Source organism: Salmo salar, chromosome 20 (assembly GCF_965601325.2).
Source record: "Salmo salar chromosome 20, fSalSal1, whole genome shotgun sequence".
Lineage (NCBI taxonomy): Eukaryota > Metazoa > Chordata > Actinopteri > Salmoniformes > Salmonidae > Salmo > Salmo salar.
This window is the reverse complement of record NC_138310.1, coordinates 88,963,289-88,982,474: the sequence shown is the minus strand read 5'-3', so window position 1 is coordinate 88,982,474 and position 19,186 is coordinate 88,963,289. Positions and strand designations below refer to the sequence as shown.

The window sequence follows — 19,186 nt, the reverse complement described above, 5'->3', positions numbered from 1 at the left end:
GGCACAGCCAGAAGAGGACTGGCCACCCCTCATAGCCTGGTTCCTCTCTAGGTTTCTTCCTAGGTTTTGGCCTTTCTAGGGAGTTTTTCCCTAGCCACCGTGCTTCTACACCTGCATTGCTTGCTGTTTGGGGTTTTAGGCTGGGTTTCTGTACAGCACTTTGAGATATCAGCTGATGTAAGAAGGGCTTTATAAATACATTTGATTGATTGATTCTGAGCAGTTATTTGTCTGGTTGTGGCTCGCCTGTAAGCTTGCACGATTCTTGCCATTCTCCTCTGACTTCTCTCATCAACGAGCAGTTTTCGCCCACAGCACCGTTCTCGGTAAACCCGAGACACTGTCGTACGTAAAAAAGCCCAGGAGGTCAACCGTTTCTGAGATAATGGATCCAGAACGCATGGCACCGACGATCATACCACGCTCTTGTCATTCCTTATGCCCATTCTAACATTCAATCAAAACAGTAACTGAATGCCTCGATGCCTGTCTGCCTGCTTTATATAGAAAGCTCCGGCTACGTGACTCACTGTCTGTAAGAGCGAATCACTTTGGTGAACGGGGTGGTGAGTGAACATTACCCTCTCCTGTGAGGTCTGGTAGCGGAGGTGTAGTGCTGTAGGGTCCCAGTCGACAGCTATGCAGGCGTTTCCTACCGAGGCCCTGTCCTCCGTACAGTCCACCGCACAGCCTCGACAGAACCTGAACACAGTCACACACACACACGAGCAGAAGCACAGAGATGGTACCAACACACACGCCGTTTCCCCAACACACGCCGTTTCCCCTACACACGCCGTTTCCCCTACACACGCCGTTTCCCCAACACACGCCGTGCCCCCTACACACGTCGTTTCCACAACACACGCCGTTTCCCCAACACACGCCGTGCCCCCTACACACGCCGTTTCCCCAACACACGCCGTGCCCCCTACACACGCCGTGTCCCCTACACACGCCGTGTCCCCAACACACGCCGTGTCCCCAACACACGCCGTGTCCCCAACACACGCCGTGTCCCCTACACACGCCGTGCCCCCTACACACGCCGTTTTCCCTACACACGCCGTGCCCCCTACACACGCCGTTTCCCCAACACACGCCGTGCCCCCTACACACGCCGTTTCCCCTACACACGCCGTTTCCCCAACACACGCCGTTTCCCCAACACACGCCGTTTCCCCAACACACGCCGTTTCCCCAACACACGCCGTTTCCCCTACACACGCCGTTTCCCCTACACACGCCGTTTCCCCAACACACGCCGTTTCCCCTACATGAGATGGATACAGTAATAAAAGAGAAGTGTGTGTTTTGATGATGATGATTGTGGAAAAGGCCTCACCTGTACCAGGGACACCAGGCACATGAGTTGCCATCCTTCCCCACCACTCTCAGTGTGAAGGGGTACTGGTAACCCATACTGTCATCACTGTAGTAGGGGCACAATACACACATTACATTATTAACAACTTATAAACAATATCAATATCATTCAGTCAATAAAAATAACCTTTAATCAAGATAACCTTCCCATCAACGGGAGACGTCCTGAATAGCCATAATAACCCTGTTCAGTCAATCAAGTGGAGACTTGCCGACTAGCCCTGTGTGTGTCTGTGATGTGGTGCGGCGTGTGTGTGTGTGTGGGGTACTGACCAGTCCTGTGCATGGTTGCTGGCCTCCTGCGGGGGCAGAGGGCTGGCCAGACGGACCACCTGTATCCAGACAGCATCATACAGGTCCTTCTGCCTGGTGTGAACCGTACAGGGAACGATCAGAGGCATCCCAAACAGACTGGCACGGTTCTTCTGACTGGACAGGAAATACAACTCCGTCCGCATCTACAGGAGGACACACAGGAATGAAAAAAAAAACTGTCAGAACTACGAACCTCGATGCTGAAACATGAGAAATGTATTACCTCATTGATACTAGACTCTCCTTACGGTTTCTATATATTTTACTTTAACAGGGTGTCAGAGACCAAGTCTCTTTTCCACAATACAAACACCCACATCAGTACAAAACACAATAAAATACTACATTATAAAACAAAGCAAACGTTCAGTTAGAGCACCCCACTAATGTTTAAGGCTGAGCCTCCCCTGCAACACATCCAACCCTGAGCCTCGCATCCAACCCTGAGCCTCCCCTGAGCCTCCCCTGAGCCTCCCCTGCAACACATTCAACCCTGAGCCCCACCTGCAACACATCCAACCCTGAGCCCCACCTGCAACACATTCATCCCTGAGCCTCCCCTGCAACACATCCAACCCTGAGCCTCCCCTGAGCCTCCCCTGCAACACATTCAACCCTGAGCCCCACCTGCAACACATCCAACCCTGAGCCCCACCTGCAACACATTCATCCCTGAGCCTCCCCTGCAACACATTCAACCCTGAGCCCCACCTGCAACACATCCAACCCTGAGCCCCACCTGCAACACATTCATCCCTGAGCCTCCCCTGCAACACATCCAACCCTGAGCCTCCCCTGAGCCTCCCCTGCAACACATCCAACCCTGAGCCCCACCTGCAACACATTCATCCCTGAGCCCCACCTGCAACACATTCATCCCTGAGCCTCCCCTGAGCCTCCCCTGAGCCTCCCCTGCAACACATCCAACCCTGAGCCTCCCCTGAGCCCCACATCCAACCCTGAGCCCCACCTGCAACACATCCACATCTCAGGAGCATAAGAAAAGAAAAATGCAGGTCTCCCTAAATCAGAAGCCCCCATTGGAACCTCTAGCACTACTCAGTATTGTGCTCTTGTACTGAATTCTATTGTTGTGACCTTGACCAGTGTCGACAGATACAGTCGGGAACATTCTGCAGGAGGGCTTTGTAAATAAACAGAACACTGAACCTCTTCTTAACGACAAAGATGCCCAACTCAACTTTTGATACAATGGAGCGTTCTAAAATGACTAAGGGCACAGTGGAAAACAAGCGTCGAGAGATTTAAGTGTGGAAACTGCTGCGTGCATGTAGATATAATATCATCTAAAAACAGACATTAAAGTGGCCTGGACAACTTCCTTCCTAAAAAGACATCACTAGGGCAGTGGCAACGCGGAGAGTGCCTGTTGTCCACAATAGCAGCACACACACACACACACACAGTGCTGCTATTATTATATATATACACACACATATATACACATACATAGTGCTGCTATTATTATATATATACACACACACACACACACACACATATACATATATATATATACACATATACACACACACACACATACATACATACATACTACCAGTCAAGACTTTTAGAACACCTACTCATTCCAGGGTTTTTCTTTATTTTTACTATTTTCTACATTGTAGAATAATAGTGAAGACATCAACACTATGAAATAACATATATGGAATCAAAAAAAAGTGTTCAACAAATCCAAATATATTTGATATTTCATATTCTTCAAAGTAGCCACCCTTTGCCTTGACAGCTTTGCACGCTCTTGGCATTCTCTCAACCAGCTTCATGAGGAGTGCTTTTCCAACAGTCTTCGAGGAGTTCCCACATACGCTGAGCACTTGTTGGCTGCTTTTACTTCACTCTGCGGTCCAACTCATCCCAAACCATCTCAATTGGGATGAGGTCGGGTGATTGTGGAGGCCAGGTCATCTAATGCAGCACTCCATCACTCTCCTTCTTGGTCAAATAGCCCTTACACAGCCTGGAGCTGTGTTGGGTCATTGTGTCCTGTTGAAAAACTAATGATAGTGGGACTAAGTGCAAACCAGATGGGATGGCGTATCGCTGCAGAATGCTGTGGTAGCCATGCTGGTTAAGTGTGCCTTGAATTCTAAATAAATCACTGACAGTGTCACCAGCAAAGCACACCTCCTCCTCCATGCTTCACGGAGGGAACCACACATGCGGAGATCATCCGTTCACCTACTCTGCATCTCACAAAGACACAGCGGTTGGAACCAAAAATCTCAAATTTGGACCCATCAGACCAAAGGACAGATTTCCACCGGTCTAATGTCCATTGCACGTGTTTTTTTGGCACAAGCAAGTCTCTTCTTATTATTGGTGTCCTTTAGTAGTGGTTTCTTTGTAGCAATTCGACCATGAAGGCCTGATTCACGCAGTCTCCTCTGAACAGTTGATTGTGCGATTTGTCTGTTATTTAAACTCTGTGAAGCATTTATTTGGGCTGCAATCTGAGGGGCAGTTAATTTATGATTTCTGTGGCTGATAACTCTAATGAACTTATACTCTGCAGCAGAGGTAACTCTGGGTCTTCCTTTCCTGTGTCGGTCCTCATGAGAGCCAGTTTCATAGCGCTTGATGGTTTTTGCGACTGCACTTGAAGAAACTTTCAAAGTTCATGACATTTTCCGGATTGACTGACCTTCATGTCTTAAAGTAATGATGGACTGTCGTTTCTTATTATTTGAGCTGTTCTTACCATAATATGGACTTGGTCTTTTACCAAATAGGGCTATCTTCTGTATACCACCCCTACCTTGTCACAACACAACTGACTGACTCAAACGCATTAAGGATGAAAGAAATTCCACAAATTAACTTTTGACAAGGCACACCTTGAAGCTGGTTGAGAGAATGCCAAGACTGTGCAAAGCTGTCAAGCCAAAAGGTGGCTGCGTCAAAGAAACTCAAATATATTTTAATTTGTTTAACACTTTTGTCGTAACTACATGATTCCATATGTGTTATTTCATAGTTTTAATGCCTTCACTATTATTCTACAATGTAGAAAATAGTAAAAATAAAGAAAAACCCTGGATGAGTAAGTGTGTCCAAACTTTTGACTGGTTCTGTATCTATCTAATATATACATTTAATTCGGCCATTCAGGAACATTCACAGTCTTCTTGATAAGCCTAAAATGTAGATTTGGCCTTGTGTTTTAGGTTATTGTCCCACTAAAAGGTGAATTAATCTCCCAGTGTCTGGTGGAAGCAGACAACCAGGTTTTCCTCCAGGATTTTGCCTGTGATTAGCTCCATTCTGTTTCTTTTTTATCCTGAAAAACTCCTTAACGATTACAAGTAGTGATGCATCGATATGACATTTTTGGCCGATACCGATATCTTCCTTGCAAAAAAAACAAAAAACATACCCAATATTTGCAATTTTAGTGGCCTTTTAAGCATTCTAGTACAGTTAAATAGTTAATACACACACACACGGACGCAGTGGTCTAAGGCACTGTATCTCAGTGCAAGAGGCATCACTACAGTCCCTGGTTCGAATCCAGGCTGTATCACATCCGGCTGTGATTGGGAGTCCCATAGGGCGGCGCACAATTGGCCCAGCGTCGTCCGGGGTAGGCCGTCATTGTAAATAAGAATGTGTTCTTAACTGACTTGCCTAGTTAAATAAAGGTTACACACACACACACTGACCAAAAAGTTATTTTGTTGGCATTTACGTATGTCCCCATTACCAGTAAAACATAATCAAAACCTATTTCTTTCACTTACTTGCTGTGCTGTGTCATTGTTCATTTCTTCAGTCGTTTCATTCTCAACCAGGATTTCTATGGAACGCCGTTTGGGGTCTCTGCTACGGAACGCCGTTTGGGGTCTCTGCTACGGAACGCCGTTTGGGGTCTCTGCTACGGAACGCCGTTTGGGGTCTCTGCTACGGAACGCCGTTTGGGGTCTCTGCTACGGAACGCCGTTTGGTTCTTTGCGTGTCAAATAAGTTTGTTGGCCAGTCAGGACCTGAAAATGTTTACACGGTCATTCATTTTTTATGTAGTAAACTCGTATTTCATATGTCACAACGATTCATCGATACGCATGCTATGACGCTGGTAAAGTTGTCTCGCGCATCTACAGTGCTGGTTATAAAAAAAGCTAGCTAGCTTATGGATGCAAACAATGTTCTTCCCCCAAAATGACAATCTGTTTCAGTAGCTATATAGTTAGCTAGCTAACTATATAGCTAGGTGTCATCATCTAAAATAACCCTCATTTATAAGACAGTTCTTATTTGATTAATTGGGGTCGAACCCATCTTAGTATGTGAAGCTAGCCACAATAAGGATTAGCCACAATAGTGGACTTTACGGTTAGCCTTCAAAATAAAAGTATGGCACAATTATACTATTTGTATTCATTTGCATCACTGTCAATGACATAGTTTTAATTTGAAGGCACACTGCAAATTCCACTATTGTGCCTAATCCTTATTGTGGCTAGCTTCACAAAACATAGCCCGGTCAGGTTGAGCCTCACTAGCCAGATGAAGCTAGCTGGCTGCTTATAACGTTAGCTTTGGGGTTAAGGGTTAAGTAGCTGGCAAGCTATTTATTTTCATGAACTGAAGTTCAATTTAAATTGGCGAACAACAAGTGGCAACCTAGCTAATACTTACTGACAATGATTCCTAAATCATTGCTAAGAATAATGAAAATGACTGCAGTTTCTACTGGTCATTGTTTCAGGCTGGTTGTACTGGTGCTAGCTAGGTACTAAGCTAAATCTAGCAACCCCAGAAGTTGCGGTCGAACAAATTATGCTTTATTACCAACGCAGTATTGCAAACACATCGTTCGTGGCCGGTGTTTGCTTGTTTGCAGACTTTTTTGTACAGCTTTGACAGTGCTACTGTATCTTTTTTGACACGCAAAGACCCAAACGGCGTTCCATAGTATGTATGTCATGAAGATAATAGCAGTGACGCTATTACTGTGTAACTCCGGTAGGGCAACATCTGAAAAATAGCGCACTCGGTAGTGTGTACTGGTGCTCGACCAGTCGGCGAAAGCCAACATCACCCACGACAGAGAGCGGTTGCTTGTCAAGGGAAATGAATTCCATTATCTTGGCTTTAATTATTTTTTGCTTTCGCGTTGTCGTCTCGCTGAAATTTTCTTACTCTTCCAAATGACTGCTCGGCTTGTTGACTGCTCGATCCACACAGCAGACATTGTGGGCTAGGTTAGGAATGCTGTGTTGCCACGTCAAATTTTGCATGACACATGCGTCATTACGTCATGTACCTACGTTATATAGGTATGCACGTCAGCTTTGACATCGGTTTTGCACATCGGCGTTAAACTAGACAGACATCGGGCCAATAACGATGTTGGCATTTTTAGCTAATATCAGCCGATTCCGATATGTTCACTGATATATCGTGCATCGCTAATTACAAGCATACCCATAACATGATGCAGCTACCACTATGCTTGAAAATATGGAGCATTGTACTCAGTAATCTGTAGTATTGGATTTGCCCCAAACATAACACTTTGTATTCAGGACAAAAATGAATTGCTTTGCCACGATTTTTTTCCGTATTCCTTTTGCGCCTTGTTGCAAATAGGATGTAAGTTTTGGAATATTTGTATTCTGTACAGGCTTCCCTCTTTTCACTTAGTCAATTAGGTTACTATTGTGGAGTCCCTACAATGTTGTTGATCCATCCTCAGTTTTCTCTTGTCACAGCCATTCAACTTTGTAACTGTTTTAAAGTCACCGTTGGCCTCATGGTAAAATCACTGATCGGTTTCCTTCCTCTACGGCAACCGAGTTAGGAAGGACGCCGGTATCTTTGTAGTGACTGGGTGTATTGATACACCATCCAAAGTGTAATTAATAACTTTACCATGCTCAAAGGGATACTCAATGTCTACTTTATTTACCCATCTACCAATAGGTGCCCGTCTTTGCGAGGCATTGAAAAACCTCCCGGGTCTTTGTAGCTGAATCCGTGTTTGAAATTCACTGCTTGACAGAGACTTTACAGATAATGTGTGGGGTACAGAGATGAGGTAGTCATTAAAAAATCATGTTAAACACTATTATTGCACACAGAGTCCATGTAACTTATTATGTGACTTGTTAAGCACAGTTTTACTCCTGAACTTATTTAGGCTTCCCATAAACCAAGACATTAAAGCTTTTATTAATTTGTTAACATTTTGAAAAAGATTATTCCACTTTGACATTATGGGGTATTGTGTGTAGGCCGGTGACAAAACAAAAATCTAAATTTAATCAATTTCAAATTCAGGCTGTAAAACAACAAAATGTGGAAAAAGGTCAAGGGATGTGAGGAGTTTCTGAAGGCCCTCTATATATAAATCACTCACCGGATGGTTTATTTGGTACACCACCTCGTTCACGGAAATGGATCGCTCCTACCAACAGTGAGTCACGTAGCTCTGGCGTGTTATACAAAGCAGACAGACAGGCATCGAGACATTCAGTTACTGTTCAATTGAACATTAGAATGGGCAAAACGAGTCACCTAAGCGACTGAGCGAGGTATGATCGTCGGTGCCAGGCGTGCTGGATCTAGTATCTCACAAACAGCCGCCCTCCTGGGCTTTTCATGTATGACAGTGTCTAGGGTTTACAGAGCTCGTTGATGAGAGAAGTCAGAGGAAAATTGCAAGAATCGTGCAAGCGAACAGGCGGGCCACAAACAGACAAATAACAGCACAGAAAAACAGTGGTGTGCAGAACGGCATCTTGGAACACAACTCGTTGGTCTTTGTCAGGGATGGGTTATTGCAGCAGACGACCACACCAGGTTCCACTCCTATCAGCTAGAAGCGGCTCCAGTGGGCACGCGATCACCAACACTGGACAACTGAGGAGTAGTAAAACATTACCTGGAACATGACAGCGAGTTCAGTTTACTGAGTGTCCTGGTCAGTCCCCGGACCTTAACCCAATAGAATATAACGGGATGAGATGGAACGGGCTGTTGGCAGCATGAATGTACCGCCATCTAATCTGTAGCAACTACGTGATGCCATCGTGTCAACATGGACCAACATCCCTGTGGAACGTTTCTGACACCTTGTAGAATGCGCCGAAGAATTCAGGCTGTTCTGGAGGCAAAAGGGGGGTCCGACACAGTAATAGATGGGTGTACGTAATAAACTGGCCAGTGAGTGTGAGGTGAATATAACATTCTATTCTAATTCATTTATTCTGTAAAATATTTTATTCTGTGGTACCCACCATCTTCCTGTGCATGGCGATGATGTACCCGATCAAGGGGCTGTCCTGGACGGGGGACACGTGTCCGTTGGGCACCCCCACCCCTCCGTTGGCCAGGCTTCTCTCTGTGGTCTCTCTGCAGTGCACCACGGTGCTGGGCATGCCGTTGGAGATCAGACCAGGCTTACCATCAGGACGCGCTTTAGCTGCCACCGCCACCCCATTAGCCATGGGCACAGGGGTGATGTCTGGAGAGGTATTACAGACGGACATGTCAGAGAGCCCTTCTGGAAACAGTAAGTTGGTTTATCATGTGACTGTGAGGAGTACGGCAGGGTAAAGGTCATAAGGAGAGGTACAGTCAAAAAGTTTCTCAACCAGTTTTAATTAAACACCTTTTACAAAGTGTTTCTGTCTGTAAGAGACTCGTCACTTCAGCCACAATAGGGTCCAACGATTCACATCACCGCCAGAGCGCGTTACATTCTACCCTCCTCTAGAAGCAGCAGGGCGTTACATTCTACCCACCTCTAGAAGCAGCAGCGTTACATTCTACCCTCCTCTAGAAGCAGCAGGGCGTTACATTCTACCCACCTCTAGAAGCAGCAGGCGTTACATTCTACCCTCCTCTAGAAGCAGCAGGGCGTTACATTCTACCCTCCTCTAGAAGCAGCAGCGCGTTACATTCTACCCTCCTCTAGAAGCAGCAGGGCGTTACATTCTACCCTCCTCTAGAAGCAGCAGGGCGTTACATTCTACCCTCCTCTAGAAGCAGCAGGGCGTTACATTCTACCCACCTCTAGAAGCAGCAGGGCGTTACATTCTACCCACCTCTAGAAGCAGCAGGGCGTTACATTCTACCCACCTCTAGAAGCAGCAGGGCGTTACATTCTACCCTCCTCTAGAAGCAGCAGCGCGTAACATTCTACCCTCCTCTAGAAGCAGCAGGGCGTTACATTCTACCCTCCTCTAGAAGCAGCAGCGCGTTACATTCTACCCTCCTCTAGAAGCAGCAGCGCGTTACATTCTACCCACCTCTAGAAGCAGCAGGGCGTTACATTCTACCCACCTCTAGAAGCAGCAGGGCGTTACATTCTACCCACCTCTAGAAGCAGCAGCAGCGTTACATTCTACCCACCTCTAGAAGCAGCAGGCGTTACATTCTACCCACTCTAGAGCAGCAGGTTTACATTCTACCCACCTCTAGAAGCAGCAGGCGGCAGGGCGTTACATTCTACCCTCCTCTAGAAGCAGCAGGGCGTTACATTCTACCCTCCTCTAGAAGCAGCAGCGGCGTTACATTCTACCCTACCTCTAGAAGCAGCAGGCGCGTTACATTCTACCCTCCTCTAGAAGCAGCAGGGCGTTACATTCTACCCACCTCTAGAAGCAGCAGCGGCGTTACATTCTACCCACCTCTAGAAGCAGCCAGCGCGTTACATTCTACCCACCTCTAGAAGCAGGCAGGGCGTTACATTCTACCCACCTCTAGAAGCGGCAGGGCGTTACATTCTACCCACCTCTAGAAGCAGCAGGGCGTTACATTCTACCCACCTCTAGAAGCAGCAGCGCGTTACATTCTACCCACCTCTAGAAGCAGCAGCAGCGTTACATTCTACCCACCTCTAGAAGCAGCGCGTTACATTCTACCCACCTCTAGAAGCAGCAGCGTTACATTCTACCCACCTCTAGAAGCAGGAGCGCGTTACATTCTACCCATCTCTAGAAGCAGCAGCAGCGCGTTACATTCTACCCACCTCTAGAAGCGGCAGGGCGTTACATTCTACCCACCTCTAGAAGCTGCAGGGCGTTACATTCTACCCTCCTCTAGAAGCAGCAGGGCGTTACATTCTACCCTCCTCTAGAAGCAGCAGGGCGTTACATTCTACCCTCCTCTAGAAGCAGCAGCGCGTTACATTCTACCCTCCTCTAGAAGCAGCAGGGCGTTACATTCTACCCACCTCTAGAAGCAGCAGCAGCGTTACATTCTACCCACCTCTAGAAGCAGCAGCAGCGTTACATTCTACCCACCTCTAGAAGCGGCAGGGCGTTACATTCTACCCTCCTCTAGAAGCAGCAGCAGCGTTACAATCTACCCACCTCTAGAAGCAGCAGGGCGTTACATTCTACCCTCCTCTAGAAGCAGCAGGGCGTTACATTCTACCCTCCTCTAGAAGCAGCAGCAGGGCGTTACATTCTACCCTCCTCTAGAAGCAGCAGGGCGTTACATTCTACCCACCTCTAGAAGCAGCAGGGCGTTACATTCTACCCTCCTCTAGAAGCAGCAGCGCGTTACATTCTACCCACCTCTAGAAGCAGCAGCGCGTTACATTCTACCCACCTCTAGAAGGAGCAGCGTTACATTCTACCCAACTCGAGCGTAGGAGGTTCTCACCTGTCTGTGTTGGAGAGGTGAGGGAAGTGGGGGAGCATGGCACAGGGATCTCAAACGCACACAGGAAGCCGTTCACCGACAGACGCACCTTCTGATTATCCTGAGGGAAGTTCTACAGCACACAGAAAACACGATTACTACTATTGCTTCTCTCTGTATTGGACTATTGTGTGTGTGTGTGTGTGTGTGTGTGTGGGGGGGGGGGGGGGGGGGGGACCTTGATGTTGGAGGTGTGGACCTCAGCCAGTAATATCTGTTCTGGTTTCAGACTACACAGTTCACTCAGCTGTTTCTTCAGACAGATGTACTTGTCATCCATGTTGAGCCTCAGGCCGAACCGTACAGGGGTAGAACCATCCAGCATAATGACTGAGACGAGCAGCAGACAGACAGACAGACAGACAGACAGACAGACAGACAGACAGACAGACAGACAGACAGACAGACAGACAGACAGACAGACAGACAGACAGACAGACAGACAGACAGACAGGACAGACAGACAGACAGACAGACAGACAGACAGACAGACAGACAGACAGACAGACAGACAGACAGACAGACAAGAGCAACGCAGTCACTTCAGGAAGTGAATAGAAATATGCATATTTCCCATTGATCATTATTGTCTATGAGGATATTATTTGCTAATAATTGAGATCTGGGGAAACAGGCCATTGGCTGCCGCTTGGCTTCTATCAAGGACCTGCACCATTCTCAGGGTAAGGAAGTATACAGGAAAAATCATGAATCAAAAAAAAAAACTCTCCTCTGGTTCAGGTCAATTAAGACCAAAACCAACTGACCATCTGGCAATCATGTCCACAGAGATCAAACCCCCCCCAAATCAGGGTATTTAGTCCCAGGTCCTCACCAGTGATCTCCAGGTGCATGGAGCTGTCCATGGGGAGGGGTAAAGACAGGAAGTTGAAGGGGTCGAAGCGGGCGCTGATGTGACCACACGTCTTACACTTGACCTGGGACTTGAGCTGGCCGTGGAACAGATCCACCACGATGGAACGGTTCCTCCGCAAGTGGTTCTCCCACGCCTGACGAGGAACACACACACACGGAACCATAGAGACACGTAAAACACACACACACACTTCATTAACTGTATATCAATACACACACACACACACACACACACACACACACACACACACACACACACACACACACACACACACACACACACACACACACACACACACACACACACACACACACACACACACACACACACACACACACACACACACACACAGTTCATTAAATGTATATCAATACACACACTTCACAGGTCATCCACTCCTTAAGAAGTGCTTAGTGGATGGGCTGACTTTCATTGACTCTCTCCTGGTCTCTACACACCCAAGATGGCTGCCAGAAGATGCTCCTAAGGATGATGTAGTGCTGTATGATTGGTGAATGTTACTAAACAGTCTAGTTTTTCTTTTACTTTTTTTGTTTATTGATGTAATTTTTTTCCCATATTAACAGTGGAAAATTCTCTCTGAGAAAATAAAGATTGATTGATTGATTGTACGTGTGTGTATTGGTCGACTGTGTGCGTGCGTGTGAAGTTGTGCATGTATGTTTGGTTTATTGATTGAACTCTGACCTCTAAGGCGACCTCCCAGTCGGGTCGTCCGTTGCTGTCCTTCAGCTCTACGTAGGGTTTCTCATGCACCCTGTTCAGGTCCTCATGGAGCCCGTCCAATAGGAAGGCCAGAAGCTCCTGACTGTCCTGCTGCTGGAAGCCGTTGAACCGTGGTGCGTACTTCGCTATCGTCCACTACATGGGTCGGTAGTGAGACAACCACATATTAGTCAATTAATTCACATCACAATGGCTACGTTTACACAAGCAGACCAATTCTGATATTTTTTTACCCACTCATTTTAGTTTTGACCAATCACATCAGACCTTCTTCAGAGCTGATCCGAATGGTGAAAATAATCAAATCAAATGTATTTATATAGCCCTTCTTACATCAGCTGATATCTCAAAGTGCTGTACAGAAACCCAGCCTAAAACCCCAAACAGCAAGCAATGCAGGTGTAGAAGCACGGTGGCTAGGAAAAACTCCCTAGAAATGCCAAAACCTAGGAAGAAACCTAGAGAGGAACCAGGCTATGAGGGGTGGCCAGTCCTCTTCTGGCTGTGCCGGGTGGAGATTATAACAGAACATGGTCAAGATGTTCAAATGGTCATAGATGACCAGCAGGGTCAAATAATAATAATCACAGTAGTTGTCGATGGTGCAACAAGTCAGTAACACAAGACTAAGTGTCAGTTGGCTTTTTCATAGCCGATCATTGAGAGTATCTCTACCGCTCCTGCTGTCTCTAGAGAGTTGAAAACGGTAGGTCTGGGACAGGTAGCACATCCGGTGAACAGGTTAGGGTTCCAGCAGGTCTGGAACGATGACAGGGAAGATGCTGGTTGGTCACTCTGAGGTCTGTCCAGCCTCACGGTGTCTGTGTTGTCTTTGTGCGCTCTGGTTGGCTGCAGTCAAATTTATTTTCGTGATCCTATAGGCCTATAATATACTGTTTATTGACAAAATGCCCACTTAACCCGGAAGCCAGTCGCACCAATGTGTTGGAGGAAACAGCATACACCTGCTGACCGTGTCAGCGTGCACTGCACCCGGACTGCCACAGGAGTTGCTAGTGCGCGATGGGACAAGGACATCCCTGCCGGGCCAAACCCTCCCCTAACCTGGACGACGCTGGGCCAATTGTGCGCCGCCACCCATGGGTCTCCCGGTCACAGCCGTCTACGACAGAGGCTGGACTCGAACCAGGAACTCTAGTGGCACTGTGATGCAGAGCCTTAGACCACTATGCCAAACAAGCTCTATTCTAATGCTTTGATTCCATCTGAAATACACAGCTAAATTATTGAATACTTTTTACGACTTTACCTCTTAGATTGGTAAAAATGAGTTGTGGTATTGAGTAGAAAGACATGACTTTACAATTCAAATGGCTGATAATGTACGAATTCAGCGTATTGCAAGATGTTTTGGATATTGTCTAGGCCTTTAGGATCACGAAAATAAATTTGACTGCAGCCAACCAGAGCACACAAAGATAACACCGTGAGGCGGGACAGACAGCAGAGTGACCAACCAGCATCTCCCCTGTCATCGCTGGCTTTGTGACTGACAACCTACACCATCAAGAAAGAGGTCACTAGAAAATGCATATCGTTCATTCTTGTGGGAGAAGGCTTAAACGGACTTTTCTGACTCGAAAATTGGAAGCATTTAATTGAAAAGAAGCCGAGTTAATTAATGAGGTGGGAAAAGTATCCGGCTGACAAGCCTGTTATCGGCTATTTAGCCAACGGCCGACGCTAAAAGAAACCACTGAACGAGACCACATATTAGTCAATCCATTCATATCACATATGGAGACATTAAGGACATAGTACAAGTTATTGTCCACTACAGGGAGTAAGGAAATCCCATCCACTGGTGTGACGATCCATGCCAGGATTTATAAACCAACCCTGAGTTTGAGAGGAGCAACGTTCTTCTGTGTTCCACTCCACAGCTCCATCAGCAAGTCTCCGTAGCATTTAGCCATGTGACCTCGCATCCCGATGGGGTTGGTTCTGGACACACAACAACAAGTCAGTAATGCTGTCCAACAAGCTGTTCAACTTGTCACAACACACGTATGAACGTACACACACACACACACACACACCTGTTGAGTTCATAGAGGTGTCTTCCAGAGATGAAGTAATCAGTAAGGGGCGTGGTGTTGCTCACACACTGGATACTAGAGTTCATAAAGCACGTGTTGCCTAGGTTACTGAGGCCCGTGGCACCCTTCTCCGTAGCAACTGGGGGGGGGTAGACATGCACAGTATTAGGCTACATATTTACATGTTAGGGAAGAATTGGAGGGAGGTTTAGAGACAAATCTTATCATCCTAAACAGTAAAAGCTCTTGATAACTGTGTTGTAAATGTATGTACCGATGTACTGGTAGAAGGGGCTTGTGACACTGTCCCACTGTACCTTTGTGTCGGTCCATTTTACTGCTGTTAGCGATGAAGGACATCTCTTCTGGCCAGCTCATGTCTTTGTTCCGAACTAAAAAAAAAAAAAAACACAATATGAAGGTTTTACACATCAATGACTTACAGTACAAAGACGTGCTACTTTTATCTTCTCTTTTTAAATCAGAAGTTTGCAGTCAGGGTTTTTAAACATTTCAACACACTCAGCAGTCAGATGAAGTTTTAATTATAGCGTTCTTTGAACGTACCCTCGATAACTAAGTGTTGCTCGTCCTGAATCTTCAGGCCCTCCAGAGTGTGGTCCTCGTCATCCAGCAGGGTCAGGTAGTTCTGGGGGGAGGAGGAGAACAGGGTCAGGTAGTTCTGGGGGGAGGAGGAGAACAGGGTCAGGTAGTTCTGGGGGGGAGTAGGAGAACAGGGTCAGGTAGTTCTGGGGGGGGAGTAGGAGAACAGGGTCAGGTAGTTCTGGGGGGGGAGTAGGAGAACAGGGTCAGGTAGTTCTGGGGGGGGAGTAGGAGAACAGGGTCAGGTAGTTCTGGGGGGGGAGTAGGAGAACAGGGTCAGGTAGTTCTGGGGGGGGAGTAGGAGAACAGGGTCAGGTAGTTCTGGGGGGGGAGTAGGAGAACAGGGTCAGGTAGTTCTGGGGGGGGAGTAGGAGAACAGGGTCAGGTAGTTCTGGGGGGGAGTAGGAGAACAGGGTCAGGTAGTTCTGGGGGGGAGTAGGAGAACAGGGTCAGGTAGTTCTGGGGGGAGGAGGAGAACAGGGTCAGGTAGTTCTGGGGGGAGGAGGAGAACAGGGTCAGGTAGTTCTGGGGGGAGGTTTGGATGAGGAGAGGTGAACATCCGCAAGTATATATTCATTTATATTTTCTCATGTCACCGTAATATCACTTATAGTATAGTTGTGGACATGTGATAGTTGCTCAAAAATACACACCTCGCTGTTATAGAGCCACAACCTCATGTCCTCGTCTTTGATGCGCAGCCTCCGAGACAGGTACAGGTGGATGTCCTTGATGGTTCCCACGCGGCTGAAACAGCCTGTATAGGCCAGGACACGCTTCAGAGGAGCGTTGGGGGAGGGCACGTTACCTGGAGGGGGAGAGAGAGAGAAAGGGGAGGAGGGGGGAAGAGAGAGAGGGGGATAATGAGGGGAGAAAGAGGGGGGGCGAGAGGAGGGGAGAAAGAGGGGGCGAGAGGAGGGCGAGAGGATGGGGGCAAGAGGAGGGGAGCGAGAGAGGAGGGGGTGAGAGAGAGAGGCGAGGGGGAGAGAGGGAGGGAAGGAGGGGGGCGAGAGAGGAGGGAAGGGGAGAGAGAGGGGGGAGAGAGAGGGGAAAACACTCCAGCCTTTAGTGGACTATGAGCTCCTAAAGTCTTGGAATACTGTAAACACTCTCACAGACTCCCACAGACTCCCACAGACTCCCACAGACTCCCACAGACTCCCACAGACTAAGTGTTAAATCAACCCATTATTACAAGAGAAAGAATAGTTCAGTTCATGTAGGATTAGTTGTAAGGAAGCAGCAAGAAAGTGTGTTTTAGATTAGATCATTTAATTCATAGACTGATTCATTAAAATCAACTCATTAGTGACTCAAATCTGATTCAATCATAAGTCAACAATAATCAATATTAGTTCAGTTAATAAACAATTATTAAAAACAAAAATGGAACTGATTATTACTGATTTTAAAAGTAAAGCCAAAAAAAAAAAAAAAAAGCAAACCTTAATATGTGATTGATCGGTAATACCTTGCCAATACTTTGAAAGCAAACAGAATGAATCAAAAGCTGTAAACAGCATATTCTCCCATCAGCACAGCCTTGCTCTTTGGTCAGTATGTCTGGTCTAGTCATTCTATGGCACTTGTAACAAATGTGATCGTGGGTTCGATTCCCGCTGAGGCCACCCATACATAAAATGTATGCATGCATGACTAAGTTGCTTTGGATAAAAGCATCTGCTAAATAGCATACAGTATATTATATTATAATATATATTATTATATAATACAGTATATTATTATTTCTATGCCTGGTCAGTTGGTATTTGTGACTGGAGCCAAACTAACTCCTCTGGGCCAGACATCTGATAGCACCGGTCCGATTAGATCACCACTCTAATACCTCATGGTGCCTCTGCTGCACCACTAATACCTCATAGAGCCTCTGCTGCACCACTAACGCCTCACGGTGCCTCTGCTGCACCACTAACGCCTCACGGTGCCTCTGCTGCACCACTCTAATGCCTCACGGTGCCTCTGCTGCACCACTCTAATGCCTCACGGTGCCTCTGTGCACCACTCTAATGCCTCATGGTGCCTCTGCTGCACCACTCTAATGCCTCATGGTGCCTCTGTGCACCACTCTAATGCCTCATGGTGCCTCTGCAGCACGTCCCCAGTCTGATTACCATAGAGCTACATTAGTGGAGGTTCAGGCACATAAACCGCCTGGAAATTACAGACTTGACTAACTAGAAAATCTCAATTTATAATTTATCAGAAACCTACATAATAATTTTGTTTACATTGACTTCACACGCACATGGTGTGGCCCACATCACACTGCCCCATGACATAAGAGATGGAATAAGCTGACCTGGGTTTACCGTACCTGAATTAAACACAGTCACCAATCTGTTAAAGTAGGCTAATTGGCTAGCATTGTCATCAGCTGTTGTTTACAGTTTCTGTTATGTCATCATTAAAACATTTTTTTTTAAATGTAGGCTTTACGAAGGGCGTGTCAAGCTTTATAGCACCACTGTTGTGACAACAAGGCTATGCGGACAGAAGAGTAAGCGTTAGGCTCTCAGGGTCCTTTAGTACGGTCAGTGGACACCATATCCCCCCCCCTATGGACGATGACTCATCCTGCAGTCCATTCTAAGAACTTGATTAGGGGCCGGACCAGTCCATTATAACAGCATGATTAGGGGCCGGACCAGTCCATGCTAAGAACTTGATTAGGGGCCGGACCAGTCCATTCTAAGAACTTGATTAGGGGCCGGACCAGTCCATTATAACAGCATGATTAGGGGCCGGACCAGTCCATTCTAAGAACTTGATTAGGGGCCGGACCAGTCCATTATAACAGCATGATTAGGGGCCGGACCAGTCCATTCTAAGAACTTGATTAGGGGTGGACCAGTCCATTATAACAGCATGATTAGGGGCCGGACCAGTCCATTATAACAGCATGATTAGGAGCCGGACCAGTCCATTATAACAGCATGATTTGGGGTGGACTACAGTAGTAGTAGTAGAAGCGTTTGTTGGCTCCTAGCAGGCCGTCTTTCTTTCTTGCTGCAGGCTTACGTTACCTCTGGGGAGATGCTGGGGGAACATTCTCAGGCTGGTCATACCCATGTTAACCCAGATGTTGGACTGGGGGGTGCGTGTGGCGGGCTGCTGCCGCAGGAAGAGGAGGTAGCGTGGGAAGAGCTCCAGCTCAGCACGGCCTGTTTTCGTCTGCTGGATCACCTGGAAAAAGGAGAGTACCTTCACTCAACAAGTACCGCCACCGTACAAGTACCTCCACCCACTGCTGTCAGACTGTATATTAACTCAAGCTCATAACCTGTCTGGGCTAGGGGGAAGTATTTTCACGGCCGGATGAAAAATGTACCCGATTTAATTTGGTTACTACTCCTGCCCAGAAACTAGAATATGCATATAATTAGTAGATCTGGATAGAAAACACTCTAACGTTTCTAAAACTGTTTGAATGTGAGTATAACAGAACTCATATGGCAGGCCAAAACCTGAGAAGATTCCATGCAGG

The 19,186-nt window shown here is 46.9% G+C and overlaps 1 protein-coding gene across 3 annotated transcripts in view; it reads right to left on the bottom strand.

The window, feature by feature from the left end:
- usp32 (ubiquitin specific peptidase 32) overlaps positions 1–19,186 on the bottom strand; it is a 105,582-nt gene that overhangs the window by 25,499 nt on the left and 60,897 nt on the right. For 2 of the 3 annotated variants that reach the window (XM_082966797.1, XM_014163631.3), the window contains exons 16-29: positions 18,726–18,885; positions 16,335–16,489; positions 15,646–15,727; positions 15,396–15,470; positions 15,079–15,217; positions 14,878–14,983; positions 12,980–13,153; positions 12,230–12,404; positions 11,573–11,724; positions 11,356–11,467; positions 8,982–9,208; positions 1,660–1,844; positions 1,346–1,432; positions 582–702 (exon numbers count right to left, since the gene is read on the bottom strand). In XM_082966797.1, coding sequence (XP_082822923.1) covers positions 582–702; positions 1,346–1,432; positions 1,660–1,844; positions 8,982–9,208; positions 11,356–11,467; positions 11,573–11,724; positions 12,230–12,404; positions 12,980–13,153; positions 14,878–14,983; positions 15,079–15,217; positions 15,396–15,470; positions 15,646–15,727; positions 16,335–16,489; positions 18,726–18,885 — 1,950 coding nt within the window. The remainder of the gene's footprint in view (positions 1–581; positions 703–1,345; positions 1,433–1,659; positions 1,845–8,981; positions 9,209–11,355; positions 11,468–11,572; positions 11,725–12,229; positions 12,405–12,979; positions 13,154–14,877; positions 14,984–15,078; positions 15,218–15,395; positions 15,471–15,645; positions 15,728–16,334; positions 16,490–18,725; positions 18,886–19,186) is intronic. The other variant, XM_014163633.3, reaches the window with a different exon arrangement.